At 33.5% G+C, this 21,355-nt stretch overlaps 1 protein-coding gene across 2 annotated transcripts in view; it reads right to left on the minus strand.

Annotated features, from left to right (window-relative positions):
- Window positions 1-985: 985 nt before the first annotated feature.
- The window catches only part of LOC118192660 (uncharacterized), a 229,533-nt gene continuing 209,163 nt past the window's right edge, over window positions 986-21,355 (minus strand). For both annotated transcript variants that reach the window (XM_035363663.2, XM_035363664.2), the window contains 2 exons: window positions 18,684-18,966; window positions 986-8,068 (listed from right to left, as the gene is read on the minus strand). In XM_035363663.2, coding sequence (XP_035219554.1) covers window positions 7,453-8,068; window positions 18,684-18,966 — 899 coding nt within the window. In that variant the 3' untranslated portion in view covers window positions 986-7,452. The remainder of the gene's footprint in view (window positions 8,069-18,683; window positions 18,967-21,355) is intronic.

Below are 21,355 nucleotides of genomic sequence, written 5' to 3' on the forward strand. Positions count from 1 at the left end.
AAATGTAGTATTTCATCTCGATGTACTCCGTCTTTGATATGATTTAAATCAAATTCCTCCTCATTATTATTCACTTCCTATAGTGAAGAAAGTGACACAGAGGTTATTGAAAACGAAAAAATTTCGATTGACAAATTAGTCGGTATTCTCGACACAGCAATTATAGGACTTGAACAGCGGAACTTTGTAACTGAAAAAGAAATTATGTCTGTTTATAGAATTAAAGAGAAAGTATTATCACATAAAACGAAGCAACTTAAACAACTTACATTGAAAGAAATGTTTAATAAAGTAAACAAATAAATATTAAGCTTTTTTTTTTTTTTTTTCTTCTTAAATTTTGATACCCTTTAGATCATAATTGTTCTTTATTTCACAAATTACGGTTTCAATTTTTAATTTTATAATTTCTGCATGCCATCTTACCAGATTTAAACTGACGATCGATAATCCGGAATCGCCGAAGTCCCGATGAGTCCGGATTAACGACTTTTGACTGTATAATACTTTTGCATCAAATATTATGATAGGTTGATTTTTGTGGTGGAGACAATGTGATGATTACTTCTAATATTTTGGGATAACCTAAATCTCAGTATGAAGGTACAAATGCTAAATGCTATTTAGCTTGTATTTGTCATATACACATAGCTGAAATTGAAAAGTTTTTTATTGGAAGATGAACATTTATTTTACTGCATCAGCTTAGTTATGGTGGATATATTCTGAAATACTCTTTCCATGGATAAAGTAAGCTGTATTTCTCATGCAGTATTTAAATATGGAAATATTACCTTTCCTAGTTAAGTTTTTATTTTATCGTGCTACACATACTGTAAATAGCATTAAATAGTAATGTAAGACTCTTTTCAACTATTACTAGTAATAACTTTTGAACTGTAATGAAATCCCGAATTTGCTGATGGGACAGAAAGAGCAATTTGGCATGCTACTGCTACATGTATCAAAATACACTTTAAAGGTCTCAGAAATAAAAAAAAATTTATTGAGATAATAAAGTTATTCAAAATTCAGTTCTTCTGATCTAATTACAAAAGCCTAAATTATTACATATTTCATTTGTGACTTAAGAAAAAGTAACACTTACAAATAAGGCAACTGTCACTTAGTAGATGCTTACATAAATCTGTGTTCCCTTTTTTTATTTAATATATCACAATAATTACACGTAAAATAGTCCTCATAAATAAAAACTTTTTTAATGGTGTCATAAACTTCATTTATTTAATAATCAAATGCAATTAAAATATGCAAATTAAATATACAATAATATCTCAAAATAATGAAACAAACTTTCAAATGTATGATGTAGAGAAAGAAAAACATTTCATGGCACATGTTAATATAGGAAACAGAGAGGATGATAATTCAAATGTACAGTTTTTAATTACATGATTCTCCTCTTTCTTATTGTTTTCAAAAGTAGCAAAACTGTTTTGCACAATATCATACGAATAGTATACAGAGATAAAAATGAAAGGTATAAGAAAAATTGAAATTCTCTGTAAAGTTCTTGATGCTGAAAGCAGTATTACAAACTCATTTATATGCTATAATTACAATGTTTTAATGAAATCGCATTTGGATATATAACAGCTAATTTATCAAAAATATTAATTAAAAATTACTTCTCTTTTTTTAAATGAATAATAAAAAAATTTTCAGGTAGTTCAGTGATGATACACTTTTGTTTACTGATCATAGTTTAAAATTTTGCATAGTTTGAACTAAACAGAAAGTGGTACTTGGGCATTTTTGCAATGTGGTTTACATTTTGATAGAATTTTGTTTATTAGAAATAACAAACTATCTCACTGTCATTAAATGCAAATCTGAGACTTTTCAACTCTGTCATAGATAAAGACAGAGAAAATTCTTGATATACCTTTATTAAGAACAAAATTCTTAAATGTAATAGTATAATGTCAGAAATGGAAAATAATATGATTTGTAACTTTTATAAAAAATATATGTAGTTATTTTTAAAAATTTGAAACATAGGCAAAAATAATATGAAAACAAAAGGCACATTTTCAACAGGAATAAGAATTTTAATACATAAGGCAATGATATTCTGAGAATAAAAATTCTTAACATATTTTAAGACATAACTAGTCTTAATGTACTTTAATAAATGATTTTTTCCTTGATGATTACTTCCAAAATTTGGAATTTTATATTATAAATTTATTTATTATGGTTTTCAAAGAATTTTTAAAAAATATTTTCAGGCACATATTTTGAATAAATGCTCTTTTCTGTTGCAATTTTCAAATTTTGTATTTATCTATTTCAACCAACTCCTGATTAACTGGTCTTTGTCTAGAAATGTGTGAAGTCAGTAGTTTTCCAATTGTTCTGTAATAACAATAAAAAAATCGTAATTAAATGAATTTATTTTCCAGATAAAACAGCTTGAGAATACAAGTGAACTGCATATAATATTTTCCTTTTAAAATTATAACATGGATTATTCCTCTTCCTTTTCAAATGTCCTTTGAAATTCTGAATATTAATCATGGACATCATTTCTGATATTAGGCCTTGTAGAAAGTTGACTACATAATATGTCATCATATTTAGCAGCTGCAAAGAATTTTCAGTACTAGATGCCAGCTTTTGTTATTAATGAATTTACAACAAAGTAAATTTAAAATGTGATGAAACATAAATAATGTTAGAGAAATATAACATCAAATTTTACCATAATCTTGAGATCTGTTAGGGTTATTTCACACAGAACTTTCAATATGATAGTAAAAGTCAGAATCATTGCTAAATACTAACAACCATCAAAGATTTTTGCAATTAGTTTTAAATTTGCAGTATATTTCAATTATGTTGATAAAATTTTGTTTTAAATTTGCAATAAATTTACAGAATTGGGTTTTATAATTAAGATTTTACTACTAGGCAATTCTATCAATAGTAAAAATTTATTTAGCTGTCTCATTGCTATAATGTTATTTTAAAACAAGGCTGTGTAACTGTTTTCTGTAAAAAGTCTTGAAAATTATCACAACTCACAGGCTCAAAGATTCCACTAAAAAATATAACAAAAGCACATATTTGGTTTCGAGCTCATTTTTATGAAGATCAAAAAGGTTTACATGCTTGATACAATTCCTTTCTTTCCATTCCTGAAAGTTTCTACTTTTTAAAAGTTCCCTCCCACAGAACATAAATATAAATAATTTTTCTTCAAAACGCCCTCCAAGAAGGCATCCCTTCCTTAAGCAGATTATTTGCTTCAATCAATTTATAGTATACTTCAGCATTAGCAGCTACTGTCGTCTTACAGTGCCATCTGTTAGTAAGGTTAGAAGTGTGGTGCCATAAGTGCCTCAGTGTCCTTAAACTGGCAAATCACATTTGGGGGTCAAACTGAGATCTGCTGCACAGAAACAGTGTACTACAGAGGGAAAAGAGCATTTCAGTCTGCACTGCCGATATTTCATTCTGTTCCCTAGAGCAAGTGCCGTTTGGTCAGTGAGGCTGCCAAAAATTAAGCAACCAAAACCCCAAGGTCATAGAACTCTTCCACATTTTCACATCAAAAATTATTTCAGTGAAGCATGATTACTCATTAAAAATTTGGTAGGCTTAGCTGTGTCTTACATGCATAATCATTCCTCACTGGGGAAAAAAAAAAAAAAAAGATTTCCCTATTCATTTAGGAGCTCAGTTATTTCAAGTCACTGCTTATCTATAACATTAAATGTAAGTAAGGTGGGGAAAAGTGAATTCAGGGACATCTTTAGCAGCAAGCATTACCATGGTTACAGAAGATAAAGAGCTAAAATGTCATCTTGAAGTGCCCATTTTAAAGCAACAGAAAGAAAAAAACTAATTCAGATATTATTTCCGTAAGATATTTAAAATAAAATGAAAGTGTTTCAGAATCAAAAATATTTTATAGACTAATACAATTTTTGTCAAAACAGTTTTTACCAAATATGCTAATGGGTCATAAAATATGCCAATAACAACCTAAATTTTTTTTTTTGGTAGGCTTTTTTTGGTAGCTACCCTTTAAATATGGAAAGGAATGTGATATTTCAGATATAATGTTATTCTAGATATAATAGTATGATCTTTGATTCAATTTTTCCCTCTCTAGCAATATGCTCTTAGTTCTTTTGTAAGTGGATAATGGTAACTTCTATTTATATTCATCATTAAGTATATAAATAGAAGTTACCATTATCCGCTTACAGAACAAGAGTAATATAGACAATTAAACCCTTAAATAGTAGCTCAATGAAATGAATGAAACATTTTGCCCATCCACTTCAAATACAGTTAGCTTCCCTGCATGATTCTGCATTCTCTTTTTCTGCAAAGTAGGGAACCTATTGTGCTAAACTGCAATCCTGCAGTGTGGACAACCGAATAACTTCTAAAGCATCGCAAGCATCCAAAGGTGGTGATAGTATTTGTATATAAAGTATAATTTTAAGTTTTAATATCTTGGCAACATTGATATTTTCTTAAATTGTAAAAGAATGAGTTAAATGAGGAAAAGTGTATCTGGGATCTAGTGAGGTTGTGGTGGTTTTGTAGAATGCAGTAAGGCTTGTTATGATTAATCTTATTTAATAAAGTTTTCTTTTTATTTATAACTATAATGTGTTTTTTTTATTAGAAGTAGGTAATTCTTAGAAAATGTAATTCATATGCCTACTCCAAACCAACAGAGTGGTGGTTTTGTAGAATGCAGTAAGGCTTGTTATGATTAATCTTATTTAATAAAGTTTTCTTTTTATTTATAACTATAATGTGTTTTTTTTTTATTAGAAGTAGGTAATTCTTAGAAAATGTAATTCATATGCCTACTCCAAACCAACAGAAGGGAAAATTCCTGCAGTTACATATTTTGTAGCGCTGATTGCTAATGGTTACTTAAATGCAGTAGGGGGGATATGCTTTACAGTTTGGAGATATTTACTTGTAGCACTTGGGATAATCATATGTTAACCGTTTGAGTCCGGCGTGCGCTTCACTTGTCGTATGCCAAAAATACAGCGCTTCTTATGTTTTGTATCGAGAATGCTGCTGTTAGTATACTTAAAAATAAAATTATTGAAAATTGAAAAAAAATATAGAAAAATGAAAAAAAATTATTGAAATATTCAATTGGTTTCACATCAGGAGGAGGGGCATGCTTTGGTCCAGGTACTTCAGAAAAAGTATTCGATTCATTCGAAAAAATTGTATCCACGGGTAAAAACTCATCAATAATATCGACATCGGAGGTACTTGCAGTTACTTCATCATCATCACTGCTATCACTAATAACTCGTAATCTCTTAGAACGAATGATGATGTCACTTCCACTATCACTTTCAAGGTCATTACTATACTCTTCATTATTCCTTCTCATAACATAGTCACTTTCAAATGAATCAGAACTTGACATGGGTTATTTCGTAATTATCAGTATAACACTTGGTAAAAAAATTAAAACAATTTCCAATTCCTATAAAACAACTGCTACTGATATCACTACAACTGCTCTCAATAATTGCATAAAGTATACTAACCAACAGCAGCGTCTTTGCATTCTTGATACAAAACAAGAGAAGCGCTATCGCACTGCGCCGTATTTTTGGCATACGAGAAGTGAAGCGCAATAGCGCTTCGCCGGACTCAAACGGTTAAGCATTTGAAGACACTGAGTATACCCGGGCGAATAACCACGATGGTTTATTTATCCCAAGGTAACTCCCGCGAATCACAACAGGGTTAAACTTAAAAACAGAGAAGCATGTTTTAATCATCAATTTATTAAACAAGAGAAAGAAAATTATTTGCTCATCCAAAATTTGTCTTTTTCTATTTTACATTTTTAAGCTTACATTAAACCACATATTACATTTATATAAAAGCCAAAGACTTTAAAATTTATCGCAAAATATCATACTGCTAGAGGAGAAATTGAATGCAGGCATCCTTTCCCACTTTTTAGTCTGCTCTTTTAAATTTATTCTTCTTTACAATTCATAACTTTTAATAAATTCAATCATAAAACTAGCAACAAAAATGTTTCTTAAATTGCATAATTGAAGAAAGGATAATTTTTTTCTGAATGTTCATCAAAGAATAATCTTTTAAAAAAACCAGCACTAAGCTTGTCTCAATTTATTCTTAACAAGTTAAGAAAGAATGAACATTTCACAAAATTAAAGTAACCTTGTCTTACATTGCATTCTTTTTCAACTGCCCTTTACCCCCAAAAAAGGGGCACAGAAGGAAGTATTGATAACTTAAAATACAATGGCAAGTATAAAATCAGTAAATTTTTAGCAGCTTTAATTAATCACATACATGATAAATAAAAGCAAAGACTAAGGAATTTCCAAATGATAAGTATGCATAAACTTTCATACATTATAAATGCTTCTTTTATATGCAACTTACATTCACTTTGCGTTTACAGTTTTACATGAAGAAAATATATTTTAAACAATCATATTTTTAATTACAGTTAATAGCTGTCCAACCCTGTTACAAAATCCTCGGACTTACAAATAAATATCTCACTAATTCAAATGTGACTAAAATAGCTTTTCGTCAACTCAAGCAACCAACAAAATAAAATTCTACATCAATAAATGCATTAAGTTTTAATAAATTGAAAACATCAACTAAAAATATGTAATTTAATCATGTTTATTTAAATTAAGAACTGTAATGACAATTTTAATAAAGTGGATAAATTTTAAAGCTATGATTACTAAAATACTAATTTAAATTTGATCTTAAAGTGTAAACTGTGAAATATTTCCCAATTGATACAAATGCATCCAAGTAATATGCACACACAGATAGCAAATATTACTCTAAGCAGAAACTGCTCAGAATAATACTCTTCCTCCAAAAATGAAGAGGTATTCATGTTTTATTTTGTAACACAGAGCCTTTTTCTTTCTTTTTTTCTTCTTTTTAATTATTCATATGGAAAGCTAAATTTTATACATTAATTTAACAGCAAAACAATATTTGCTCTCGACAAGAAAAGGCGGACTTTGTATTACTTCCAATGAACACCCTCCTTTTATTACTGAAATTATATGTTGCAAGAGGGTGAAATTTGTCATTTATTAAAACCAATATACATCTTTTGTATTTAATATGTACAATCTCAGAGCTGTGTTCACTAACATTTAAAAAAATGTCCCAACAAATTATTGTGGTAATGAAATAAACTATTACTTTCTTGTGTAGCTCAGCAGTCACACAACAAATGGAAGAACAAAAGATAATAAAATTAGTAAAAAATTGGCAGCATTTTTAGTATACTTTAAAAAGTTATACTGCAAGATTTTAATCACTTCAGAATCATTATGTCTTAAATAATAATAATAAATGCAAGACATATATTAAACTTTCAGAATAAATTAAAAATAATAGCAAAGCATATTATTTCTTTCATACACCTTCCTTGTCACTATCCTCTGATTCACTATCCTTTCTATTCCCATTCATTGCCGAAGAAGTGTTACCATCAACTATAGTTTTTAAATGTTGTCCATTTTCTGTACTGTTGGATTCCACTTTGCTTTCATTTAACTTTGATTCATCACAGATTGCGAGTGTTGTGTATGCAAAAGGAGCTGTTACCAAAGGTATAGAAACTCTAGAATCTGAATTGCTGCTACTTCTACCTATCGAAAGACATGCAGGTGGTCCTGATGATAAGCTGTAGCTGCGGGATTCAGAATAAGGAGTGAAACTACCAGACTGTCTCAAAGTCTTTGAAGTTATTGCGCTTGGTTTGGGACGTGGAGTTACTGGTTTAACTATTCTTGCACCTCCAGACGGTTTTGTTGTAGTACTTGATGCCTTTTGTTTTGTGTATGTTTTAGTTATTGTAGAAGTTGGCTTAGATTGTTTAGGCTTTGAGCTTTCTATTAAATTTGAAGCTACTTTACTTTGGGATTTTACATTTTCATTTAGATGTCCATTAGTTCTTGATAACTTTTCATAGGTTGAACTTCTTGGAATGCTATTTTGTGTTGTTGACGGAAGTGTAACGCTGTTGCTCCTGAAAATAAACAAAGTCACACAATTGTAAAAAAAAAAGGCATTTTACTTTCACATTTTATTACTTATTTAGAACACATCTTCTTGGATAAATGACGAAATAACACAGGATGAATTACCCCCTCTCCCCACACAAAAAAGCAAGTAATTTATTAATTGATAAAATAATATAATTTTTTTATCTATGTAAAGATTGTATCTTAATTATGTAAAGATTAGTCAAAAATCAACTAAGTTTATATTTTACATATACAGGAGAATAACTACAAGTCTAAATAACTGAAATCCTAAAGATCCTTAGCTGCATGAAATAACATAGTTTAAATTTTTTCATAATTTTGTAAGAACTACATTTTGTATCATATTTAGTTATAAAGGATTTATGTTTTATTGTAAATTTATTTCAACCATCATTGTAAGGTGTATAAAAAAGCAATAAGATTAGCTTCATGAAATGGTATATATTTCTAAATTTAAAAATCACTGTATCATCCTTCAAACCATTTGTTTTGGAAAGTTAACACACTGCTAGAAATAACAGTACCAATTCTGGAGCAATTCTTGTAATGCTCGAGGCATTACAACTTTCAAGTTGTCTGTTTCTGCACGCCGTTTTCTCTCCAATTAAAAATGGCAGCTTTTAGAATGAATTTTTAATCTGGATAAATAAGTCATATAGATTCAGATCATTTGCAATGATAAGAAACTACTGAAATGCCTCATTAAGATAAAAATTAGAAATGGAGAGTGTTGTATGCTAATGCATAGGGCATTCATGCAATACAATATCCAAATACCTCAAATTCTTGGCAGCCTGCAAGCAACTCTTTTTTTGGGCCTTTATGAGAACTTCATAGCATTAAAGTTGATTTCAGTTTAAGAATAAAGCCATAATTTCTTGTGAATGATCCTCTGACTATTGAAAAAGCAGATCATCACTGATTTGATTTCAAATTTGCTCTTATATATATATTGATAGGATGTGGTGAGTTGCTTTGGATGCGGCTCCTGCATTTGAACATTTTGTTTCGAGTCACTCTGGATGCATTCCAGAAAAAGCAATCACACCACCCCTTAAAAAAAAAAAACACTTTCTGTTTGAAGGTATTTAATTTAGGCTGGCAAACATTTTCCTTATGTCAGATTATTTCGTAAAAATTTTGTGCACTGTCAAATGATTGAAAATTAAACTCAACATTAATAAATGATGATCACCATCAGTCAGTTGCTTGACAGCATAAGATTTTTAATTCTCACCACATTTCCATTGTTTCAGACATACAAGATCGTCCAAAACACCTCTCATTTTCAGCAATTTCAGGGGTGGGGAGTAAACATGAGAGGGAGTAAAAATCTGGGCTGAAGACCAGAGATAATACCTAATCACATGCAGAGAAGGCAACAAGGTAATATGAGGTCCTGCATAAGTAATCAGACTTATTTATTACCTTTCTGTTTTTACCTTGTGTGTGTATATATATATATATATACACTGACTACCAATAAGTATTTGGACACCTGTGATAGAAAAGAAAAACTAACTTTATTCAAAATCAATTGTTGGTAGAGCCTCCACGAGAGGTAATTACAGTGTGGACCCTCCAGGGCATACTTTCCTCTAGTCTTTGTATGACAGCTAGTGGTATTTTCTTCCACTCGGCTTGGAGAAGACATAGAAGTTCCTTCACCAATTTTGCATGGGTAGTGCACCCCTGAATTCGGCAATGCAACTCGTTCCAGAGGTTTTCGATAGGGTTCAGGTCTGGACTCTGGGCAGGCCAGTCCATTCGATGAACTCCATTGGCACCATACCAAGCCTTGGTTAACATCGAAACATGACAACTGGCATTGTCGTCCTGAAAGTAACAGGGGTCCAACCCGTAAAACTGCCACAACGTAGGAAGCACATTGTCATCCAAAATAGTGCAGTAGGCATTGGAGTTGAGCTTACCATGAATGGGGACCAAGGGTCCCAGCCCATACCAGGAGAAACACCCCCAGACCATAATTCCACCTCCGCCGAACTTGATTGTTGGCACAATGCATTCTGGCAGGAGACGTTCTCCAGGTAGACGCCAGAACCAGACCCTGCCATCTGAATGGTAAAGGGTGAACCTTGATTCATCACTCCAAAGAACCCGTTTCCACTGATCTACGGTCCAATTTCGATGTGCTCTGCACCACATTAACCAAGCAGCACAGTTGGACTTTGTGATCAAATGCTTATGGGCAGCAGCAAGACGATGAAAACAAGCAGATGTGCTTCCTTACAGATGGTATTCATTGAAACAATACTCCCGGATGCCTGTTGAAACTCCTCTCACATGAGGGCCATCGATTGCGTGCGGTTCTTCCGAATTTCTCTGGATAGCACTCGTCGGTCTCTATCTCCCAGTTTCATTGGTCTGCCGACTCGGGGCACATTCCGACAATCATCACTACCTTCCACTTCTTAATCACAAAGGCCACTGTCGATTTTGGGTACTTCAGATCGCTCGATATGTCCCTTAAGGATCGGCCACATTGGTGATACCCGATAATTATACCTTGCTCGAAATCAGAGAGCTCCGAACTGCGAGGCATCTTGCATGCGACTAAAGCCGATGCTGTTTCCTACACAATATATACCGGCGGAGTCCGTGACGTACCTTAGGACCGCAGATATCGTCATTTGCATAGGTGTCCAAATACTTATTGGTAGTCAGTGTATATATACATTTTATATACAAGGTGCTGTAGCAATCAGTTACAAACTTTCAAGAGAGATAGAGTACACCTAGAATGGAAAATCCTACAGCAAGGTCGGAAACGCTTTCTTCACACACTAGTAATGACACAAAACACAAAAAGGAAGGACACGAACAGTGTGACAAAACATGTTTCATTATGTTGAGTACAGCAGAAATCACCAAATAAGAAGAAAAACAGACAACAGTCATCATTAAAGAAGGTGTTCCGAATTATGACACCAGGCCATGATGCAGGCCTCATATCTCCGGCAAATGGAAGATCTGCATCACACACGAAAGATGCATGATACATGGTTCTTGCATCATGGTCTGGGTCGTAATTTCGAACACCTTCTTTGATGACTATCGTCTTTTTCTGTTTTCATTACGTGGTTTTTCTGTACTAATCATAATAAATGTTATTCTCACCCTGTTCATGTCCTTTCTTACGTTTTGTGTCGTCACTATGCACAAGGTAAGTGTTTCTGACCAAGCACTGCTATGTATTTTTCCATTGTCTAAATGTATTCTATCTCTCCTGAAAGTTTGCTTTTCTGAAACACTCTCTCTGTCTCCCTCTCTCTATATAAAGTAAATTTCTTCTATAACCACATCCATGGTTCCAGATAATTTTCATCTGTTGAATTTGTTACATTAGAGAGCTATGTTTAATACTATTGTTTGTTTCTGTTCTCTGAAATACCAGTTATATTCAAAGTTGATCATCACGGAAAGGTTTACTGTATATTTATTTTAAATTACATAAAATAAGAAACAGATGAAAATTTTTGTTTTTGTACCGTAAGAATTCTACATTCTAACTATGCTTATGAAATATGATGGCTGATGAAATTCCTTTTGCATCAACTCAAATAATGAGGTAGTTTTAATTTTTATGCAGATTACCTGGTATTATTAAAAAAAAAGAAATTATCCTTTGATAAAGATAACATTATAAAATTTATATTTATGTGAAATTATTTAGTTGCAGATGGAAATAATTGTAAAATTTTAAACACAGCAGGCACCTACTACCTGCTGAGTGAAAAGACTGCTGAATACTGATAGTTTGACAGGGGCTCAAATTATGGCAAATGGGCTGGCTGCATGGGAGTTTCTGTGAATTTCCCCATGTATAATATGAATAGAAGCCTATTATGTTTGATGTTTAACACAAACAATAATTACTTAAAAGATCCACCAGAGAAGCATCTTCCTCTTAGCGAGATATCCATTGTGTTCTTTGTCATAATCTAACAATTTAACTCAATTCTTAAACTTAAGAGTCAAAATTTCAGCAAATAAATACCCTGCTCTTCGAATTCTGCCGCAACTGTTTATTTTTTTATGAACTGTATGTGTTAATTAACGTGAAGAGCCATTTTCAGTTAGAAAAGCCTAAAATGATCAACACATTCATAGGAATTTGGTGATGATGTAATGCAAGGCATGTCATACTTGATTCGTTTTTCTGTAATCCTTGGTTTACCGCCTGAAATCACAAAAAGTATACTAATAAAATTTGGAATTCTGTCCAAAATCGAGGTGTATATTAAACCTCGGGTGCTAAAAAGTGCTTTTAAAATGATCTTTTTACAAAAATATATTTTTAGGAGAAAGTGCCAACCCATTTACAGATTGAATTAATAGAAATTCATTGCAACTCAGCTCTAAAGTGAAAAATTCAGTGAAATGGTTTCCCCAAAATTTTTAAACAGCCACTAGCATGGTCCCCAGAAAGCTACAAATTTGCATTCTGCATTATATGCTGCATATTCTGCATATATATCAATATTTGGGAGTACATATCAGTGTGAACAGCTTTTTTCACTTAGAAAAGGAACAATACCACTAACAAGATTTAAGTTAACTGACATTCATCTGACTTTTGAAAATTTCTTGTACCAGCAGCTTGTTTTTGGACATCTGAGAGCCAGTCAAAGAAAAAAAAATGCTAGGTGTTGGAAAGAAACAAACAAGCATTTCCTTACATTCCGTCTACACTTCAAAAAACTAGAGTACTAGATGAATTTTTTTCTTCTTTACTCACTTTTTAAATAAATTATTGAGTATTAAATTGATTGTTTTTTTCTTGTGGCTTGCACTATTGTAAAATGACGACTTTTTGGTCCACTGAGGTACCGAGTTTGATATATACCTGATACAATGCAGTTATACCAGTAATGCCCAATACATTTTTCAGTGGTTTACCAAAATTTCAAAAGATGAGTTTATAAGCTAAACCAATGAAATTCTGATGAATTATCAGAATCTGAAACTAAGAATGGATGTCTATATTTCTCAACTCTGACAGTTATAATAAAGAATTTATTTAAAAAAAAACAGAATTTGAACAGTGAGTAACACTGTTATATATTATGGAGCTGACAGCAATAAAAAAGCTTTTCATACATGAAACAATATCTCCCTGAAGGATGATTTTGCTCATAATTCAAAAAGATACAAATGGTGATATCTATGATGAGCTGCCATTACAGCTGGACTGCTAACAGCTGAACAGGCTCAGGACTTTTTTTTCCACTTATACTATATAAAAAAGGAAAAGCACTGAGTAACAAAAGATAAATCACATATTCCATCCAATGTTAAATCTCGCATGCTAAAAAAACTGAGGCAATATGACTGAGAAAAATTACTCATTCGCAATTTTCTCTTAATTTGCCACCAATAGATAATCACCCTTTTGTCATTTAAATGATTACTGGATCCACACAAGTTTGAAGAATGTTCAATTCCTTCTTTAGCTGGTGATCAGAATTGAATCATCATTTTAGGATGGTTGTAATAAATAATGGAAAAAATATTTAATAACATCAAAATAATAAATAATAATTTATTTTAAATCTGTGCAGAGATACCACATTAATTACATGATACATGGCTTTTTTGTTTTTAAAACCTCATTTCTGCTAACTACACAAGACTGAAAAATCATAAGATTTTTTAAACAAATTCAGGAAAAGTGTAAGGAAAATTTTCTATAAAATATTAACATACATTTAAATATTTTAATAGGCGAAACACTTATCATAAAATATGAAAAATCTGACAAATAAAATGAATTCTTACATAATTACATCAGTTCTTTAGCTCTGTCGGGGGAGCCTGTAACCCCTAGAGAGCACGTCCCCAGGTGGCGGATCGGGGAATGCCTCCATAGGTTTATACTTGGGTGATAGGAGGGAAATAAAATACCTTCCGTGGACCAACAGGCAGAAGTCCAACCTCTTCATGGCTCTGGCAGCTTCTTTTTCTATGAATTGTGCAATATCTGCTAGTCAACATGCTACCGCGTCCACGGCAGCCGATGCGACGCGACCTGCAGTCTGGGGACACGTCCAGAAATTAGCTACGAGGACAGTGAACTTTCTACAGCTAAATATTAATGGCACCCAGAGAAAATTGGCTGAACTCTCAGACATTTTGTTTTCCAACAATATTCATGTTGCCTGCCTGCAGGAAACAAACCTTAACCAAAAACTTAGTCTAAAAATTAAAGGGTACACAACAATCAGAAAGGACAGGCCAAACAGCAACGAAGGAGGAATAGCTTTTCTTGTAAAGACACCAGAAATTAAATTTGTAGAAGTCCTTTCAACTTTCCTGTCAGATACCAGCACGGAGGCTCAAGCAATAAATGTCCTTCTTCCAGAGCACACTATCACCGTGATTAATATTTACCATCCCAACAATTCTCCTATTGATACAGACCTCCTTCAAGATTTGGCATCTTCAAACTCAGAGACAAAAATCATATTGGGAGACTTCAATGCCAAAAGCCCCTCTTGGGGCAGCAATTTGCTGGATTCTAAAGGAACCCAAGTTGAGGACCTAGCAGACGACTTGAACTTAACCATCCTCAACACAAGAGAAAATACCTACATCTCTAGAGCAAATGGAACAGCGGCTTCACTTGACATCACCGTCATTAGCCACCTTTCAGCAGACAGAACAAACTGGAGAGTCTTAGATTCTGCCATCAGTGACCATTACCCAGCTCTTACAACCTTCTCAATAGACCAAGAATGTCCATCGCAATCCAAGCGCTCATGGAACTTCCGTAAAGCAGACTGGCCTGGGTTTACCTGAGAACTTGAGAACCTATGCTCTGAACCAACAGTCTGTAGTAACCTTGAGGAACTTCTCTCTCTCTTTACTAGCCGCATCCAAATCACAGCAAAACATCACATCCCTAGAGGAGAGCGTAAGGACGATTGGATTCCATTTTGGAAGGATTATAACTTCGAGGCACTTATAAAGGAAAGAGACCAAACCAGTAAAGAACTCCAAAGCAACAACAGTGAGGAGATAAGATGTAAACTTATAGAAGTAAGTCAAAAGGTGGAAGAAGCCATCTCGGCTAGCAAACAAGAGAAGTGGACAGAGCTGTGCGAAAAACTTGACCCAAGAAATGGAACGTCCCAATATTGGAACGATTAAGGCTCTAAACAACTCAAAAGGTGGAAGAAGCCATCTCAGCTAGCAAACAAGAGAAGTGGACAGAGCTGTGCGAAAAACTTGACCCAAGAAATGGAACGTCCCAATATTGGAACGATTAAGGCTCTAAACAACTCAAGCAGTCCAGCAGCCAACATAAAGGCAGAACCTCAGTCGAATGTGATCTCCACAAACGGCTCAAATGCCAGAACAAACAAAGAAATAGCAAACTTATTTACTAAGCACTACGAAGCTTCTAGCAAACTGCAGTATATGACAGGAGACAAAAAAGTTAATAAAAAATACCTATCTGTTATTAAAAGAAGCAGGAAAACGACCGATAACAGCATCTTCACATCTGACTTTGATCCCGAGGAACTGGAATCTGCAATAAATAGCCTGGATCAAAAGAAATCCCCCGGACCAGACCTCATTTTCAGACAAATGATCACACATTTTGGTGAATATGCCAAAAGAGACTTGCTGAATATTTTTAATATCTCATGACGCTCTGGTAAGTTACCCAAATCCTGGAAGAACTCTGTAATTATTCCCATCCTAAAACCTGGAAAATCTGCAAGTAACTGCGCTAATTACAGACCTATCTCGCTCACCTGCATTCCATGCAAACTTATGGAGCCCATTATTCACTCTAGGCTGATGAATTGGATCACAGAGAACAACATTTTGTACTCATATCAGAGTGCATATAGAGCCAATCACAGCACTGTCGATCAGCTTTTCTACCTTTGCCAATTGATTATTGACGGCTTTCAAAACAAACCCCATAAGAAAACCACCATGGTTCTTCTTGATCTTTCTACTGCTTTCAACAGAGTCTGGAGGCAGAAACTGATCAACTTTATACATGATACAGGCATTACATCTAATGCTCTAATCTGGATTAATGATTTTCTAAGGAAAAGAAGCTTTAAAGTCAGGGTTAATGGCAGTTTCTCCACCACTCACTATACCCAGGCGGGATTTCCTCAGGGCTCCGTACTTAGCCCTCTTCTTTTTCTTCTATACATGAATACGATTGACCCCCACATCAGTAAAGAAATCAAAGTTGCCTGTTATGCCGATGATGCACACCCACTCAAATCTCGAAGTCTCACAAAAGGCTCTAAATATCTGTATGAAAGGCATTGAAATCTGGTCAAAAGATATTAAAATTAATCCAGATAAAACAAACTTTTGTGTCTTCTCAACAGGTTGAGATTCTCTAAACACCTTGAACATGTTTCAATAAAGGCACTGAAAAAGCTAAACATCCTTAAAAGACTTTGTGGTGCCTCTTGGGGATTAAGACTAAAACCCCTCAAGAATACTCACACTTCCATCGTCAGGCCTGTTCTAGAATACACAGCACCCATATGGGCATCGGCAAGGCCTACTGTTAAAGGAAAGATCAACGCTGTTCAATATAGGGCCTCTAAAATCATCACTGGAGCTGTTTCATCAACGAATAACATCAAAATTGAAAAGGAATGCGACCTCGCCCCCTTGGAGAGCAGATAATAACAATTAAATTTACCAACAAAATACAAACCCTTGCTGAACATCATATCTCAAGTAGAACCTTTAGGGCATGGAGTGACAATTGCAAGCTTAAGAGATCCTCAACCCTCCAACATGACCAAGATATCAGAAATGACATCAACCTCAAATATGAGACTCTCAAAATTTCCACAACATTCTGTGCCCTCTCCCCCAAACAAAAATTTATTTAAATCTCTTACAGCCTTGTACCAAGAAAGATCCCACCGCAATAATCAAAGAAAAGGGTGACCATACCATTGAGGAACTCACGACCTTAACTCAAGATCTGACGATCGCATACACAGACGACACTTCCTACTCCAATCTGAACAGAGGAGGAGTGGGAGTCTTTTTCATCGGACCAGATGGAGTGCAGAAATGCCACAGTATTCCTGTTGGGAAAATCGCCTCCAACTATACATGCGAGCTTGTTGCCATCAAAAGTGCTCTGGAGATTTATCTCTCTAAAGAAGACCAGAGTTCCAAGGGCATTATCATCTTCTCTGACTGCAGATCAGCATTGCAAGCGATCCAGAAGGGCAAATGTCAACTTAGTCATCAGATCATTGAGCTCACAAACAAAATCATTGCTGCCCAAAGATCCTGCATCTTACATTGGATACCGGCTCATGTAAATATTTTTGATAATGAGAAGGCCGATGAGCTTGCAAAGGCATCCTGTGATTCTCCTCAGCCATCCAACTGCCTAACCCTCGTTGATGCCAATGCAGTTGCCAGCCAAAGACTAATCGGTCAAGTTAAAGGAAACTCCATCCCGCATTTGAACTGTGACAGAGCCATATCGACTATCATAACCAGACTTAGGACAAATCACTTAAAAGGGATGAGAATTTCTGCAGACAGACAGTGTAGTTACACAAACATTTGTCATCACTGCCCAGATGACATCCCACTGTCTCGCCATCACATCTTCAGCTTCCCAGCAATCCAGGCCAGACTGTTTAACATCGGCATTGAAGACCCAGTGACCTACTTTATACTGATAGAGTTGCTGAGTTTGCAAAAGCTGTCTTTGACAGCTTCGCAGCTATATAATTGCACTTTGTCATAGACACGACATCATCATCATCATCAGTTCTTTAGCTAAAAAGTAATTCATAAATTGTGCATTATAGCCTTTATTATTTTGCTTAAATTTCAGAATCAAAGAGATTCAGAAATTGACAGATGAGGTAAACCTAGCTTGAGAAATGGCAGACAGAAATAAAAAAAGTTTTATTTTAAGGATACCATATAATACTCATTATTTTAATGGTATCGTATGTTAAAAATATCATTGTGATATCATTTTTTAAAAATTTGGCTTGAAATTCAAAAATCATCAAATCAAAATTTTTGTATGTTTAATCTTAAAAATCTCAATGGTGATAAGTTGCCTAACTTGATGAATACAATAAATGAATTCATATTCCAAAAAGATTAGGCTTAGGTGCCCATGAGGAAGAATGCTTTTATGAAAGACCTTTCAAGGTAAACTGACTCTACCAACGTTACCATAGGGAAAAATCCCCATGCAGCTAGCCCATTTATTGAGATTTGAACTACCAATATCCAGTAACTTTATTTCTCATTCTGAAAAAGGTAGACTTTGTTTTTGATCCAATAAAAAAGAATGAACTGATGAGCTCAATGCCTGCAACAGATTTGGTGACAAGTTGGCAAAATATTTAGTAACATAATAAAAAACTGAAAAATTTCTAAAAAATTAATTTTGACCATAAAATCAGGAAGCTAGAACAGTTTTAAAAAAGTCAACAGTAATGTAACCTCTATTTTACAGCTTGGGAAGTTGCAGATCTCTATGAGGACAAAAATAAAATAGTTAATGGCTTCAATATGCGAATAACTGTAATAATATGTGGTTACCTAAGTGTAGCACTTTTAGAAGTGAGGATTTTGTTCCTGAAGTTGCTAGGAGTACTTTTTTCAACACTAGAATTATCAGTAACAGGACTGTTTGCTGAAGAGCTGCTTTCACTTCGCTTCCAAATTGATGATATTTTGCTTGGCACATCTTTTTGAGAACTAGATTTTTTGACTGACAAACTATTGGAAGACACTGATGATAAACTGTTTGTACTTGTAGTTCTGCTGCCTACAACAGAAGATCCTCTTCCTATAGAACTGCCACTGGTAGGACTTTTCTTTTCTGAAAAGAATGATATAATATAATAGCACTGTAATGATTATATAAAATTATAAACTATGCATTTCATACTCTCAAGAGAGAAATTAAATATCTATATTATGCTTGTCAATAGATATTTTACTTACATTAGCTATTTTTAGTGTACAATACACATATTTTTATATGGTTTTATTCAGAATGATTTCTCTATTTATTTGCTCTCTTGTGTCAGTAAAAATTTTAGATCAATTTTCAATAAGCTGATTAAAAAAAACATATATATATATTTGCCATCACAATATAATATTTCATTAAATTTGATTCTGATGTACTTTAGGTTCAGATAATTTGTATTCTTACATTTATGAATAGCATCTATTCATAAATGTAAGAATAGCAGCAATATAGGGTATCTGTGGCCAGCAAAATCAGCTATTATGGGATATATTGTATTTGTAGAGAGATTAGGTATTTTTTGAGAGCAGGAGGGATGAAAAATTAGCAACCGCCTTCACCGGGAATTGAACCACGGACCTCTGGATACTGGCCCAGCATGCAGAACCACTACACCACCCGAGGAAGGCGGAAGAAATACCTTATATACTCACCCTTTTTCAAAGGGCGACTAGGATTTTTAGGGGACCCAATCGCCAAATCCTGGGTGAGAAGAATCATCATCCAACACCCTTTTAGTTTGGGTGCCACTGTAGAGACATTAGGTATTTTTTGAGAGCAGGAAGGATGAAAAATTAGCAACCACCTTCACCGGGAATCGAACCACAGACCTCTGTCTGGATACTGGCCCAGCGTGCAGAACCACTACACCATGAAGACATGCTAGGAAGGCGGGAGAAATACCTTATATATTTATTGTTCAAGGCATCAGTATATATCTTGTATATGCAGTGGTGAGTTTTAGGGGCTTGTGTGAGCCCTTTATTAAATTTGCGGTACTTACATATTAAAGAAAACACCTTTGAGCAATTTAGTGATTTTTTACAGATGAAAAGGTAAAAGCTACTTTTTGGGTGCAAGGTGGTGGTTTTCAAACTTTTTTTTAGAGTTTTCCAAACTACTGATTTTTATTATTATTTAAGTCGGTAATTTTATTATTTTTATTATTTAAGTCGGTAAACATTATCACAGTGAAAAAGAAACATACTTTAGAGGTTTAAAATACAAATTTAAATTATTTAATAAGGATTACGTGATACATAAAAAGTAAAAACACATTCTTCTTCAAATCTTTCTGAAAAAAAAAAAAAAAAAAAAATTATTATTATTCTCCTGAAGTACACAGTGATCTGTTTTTGCTTAAAAAAATCAGAGAATTACACAGACTCAGCTTTGTGCAACCCTTGGCAACAGTGGCTATCTAAGCAATGCATTTCTTCATTATTCTTTTTAGAAAAGTTTTAGCAAAATCCTGTATTCCTGCATAATTTTACTGCAGTTTCTTCCACTGCAAGCAAATTCCCACAGTTGATATTTTAAAACGAAGTTTAAGGCAAAAATATCATGATTTGTTTATGAAACTGTTTGAACTCAGAATACAATGAAACAGAACATATATAAAAATGGCAGCACTGCTTGAAACAATGGTTATCAGCATGGTTGCCAGAGCTTGGCAGACTCTGAAAATTTGGCACTTCTACCCAGGTGGTTGCATTAATATCTAAGTACCAAATTTATCTCTAATTGGCAAATTCTTTGCCCTTTTTATTTGCTTGTTTATTTATGAGAAAAACACATCATGCATCTCCTTATCATATTTTGATTTACACTAGTCTTCCTGTTTCCGAGAATTAGTGCCTCATCTGGCTTCATTAAATTTTGTCAAATGTACAAATGTACTAATGTAAGTAATCTAAAATTCAAATTGGTTGCTAGAAAGTGCTGTTTATTTTCAGTGAATTTATTGTTGGGTATCAAACTATTTCATAAAATGAAGATCTTTCATGGTATAATATTTTAGATTTAATGACAATCTCTTTAAATGGGAAATCTTCAAGAGACTTCAATCCTAAACTTTAGGTGAACAATTCTTTCAAAAATCACTGCTCAGTTTTGCAACCTTTTGGATGATCAATTGATGTGAAAGAAAAAGGAAACACATGACAGATTTGGCACAAACTGTGCCACATAATTAAATTGTTATTTTATTAAATTTTTAGATACATTGTGATCTTTTTTAATTGTAAATGTTTTAAATATTTAGTTTTCTTGTTTATGCACAATTATTCCTATTTTTTGTTTTTGTAAAAAGTAAAACATTTAATAGAATTTTGCATTTTGTTTTTGTAAGATAAAGTAAGCAGACTTTTGTTAAAATTTTCATAGATCACTATTGAATATATGTAGTTGTCTTCATACACATATACCAACAGATAATATTCAAACATTACAGAGT

Source organism: Stegodyphus dumicola, chromosome 1, assembly GCF_044657685.1.
Source record: "Stegodyphus dumicola isolate Sdum_Otavi_A_Nest chromosome 1, ASM4465768v1".
NCBI classification, from domain to species: domain Eukaryota; kingdom Metazoa; phylum Arthropoda; class Arachnida; order Araneae; family Eresidae; genus Stegodyphus; species Stegodyphus dumicola.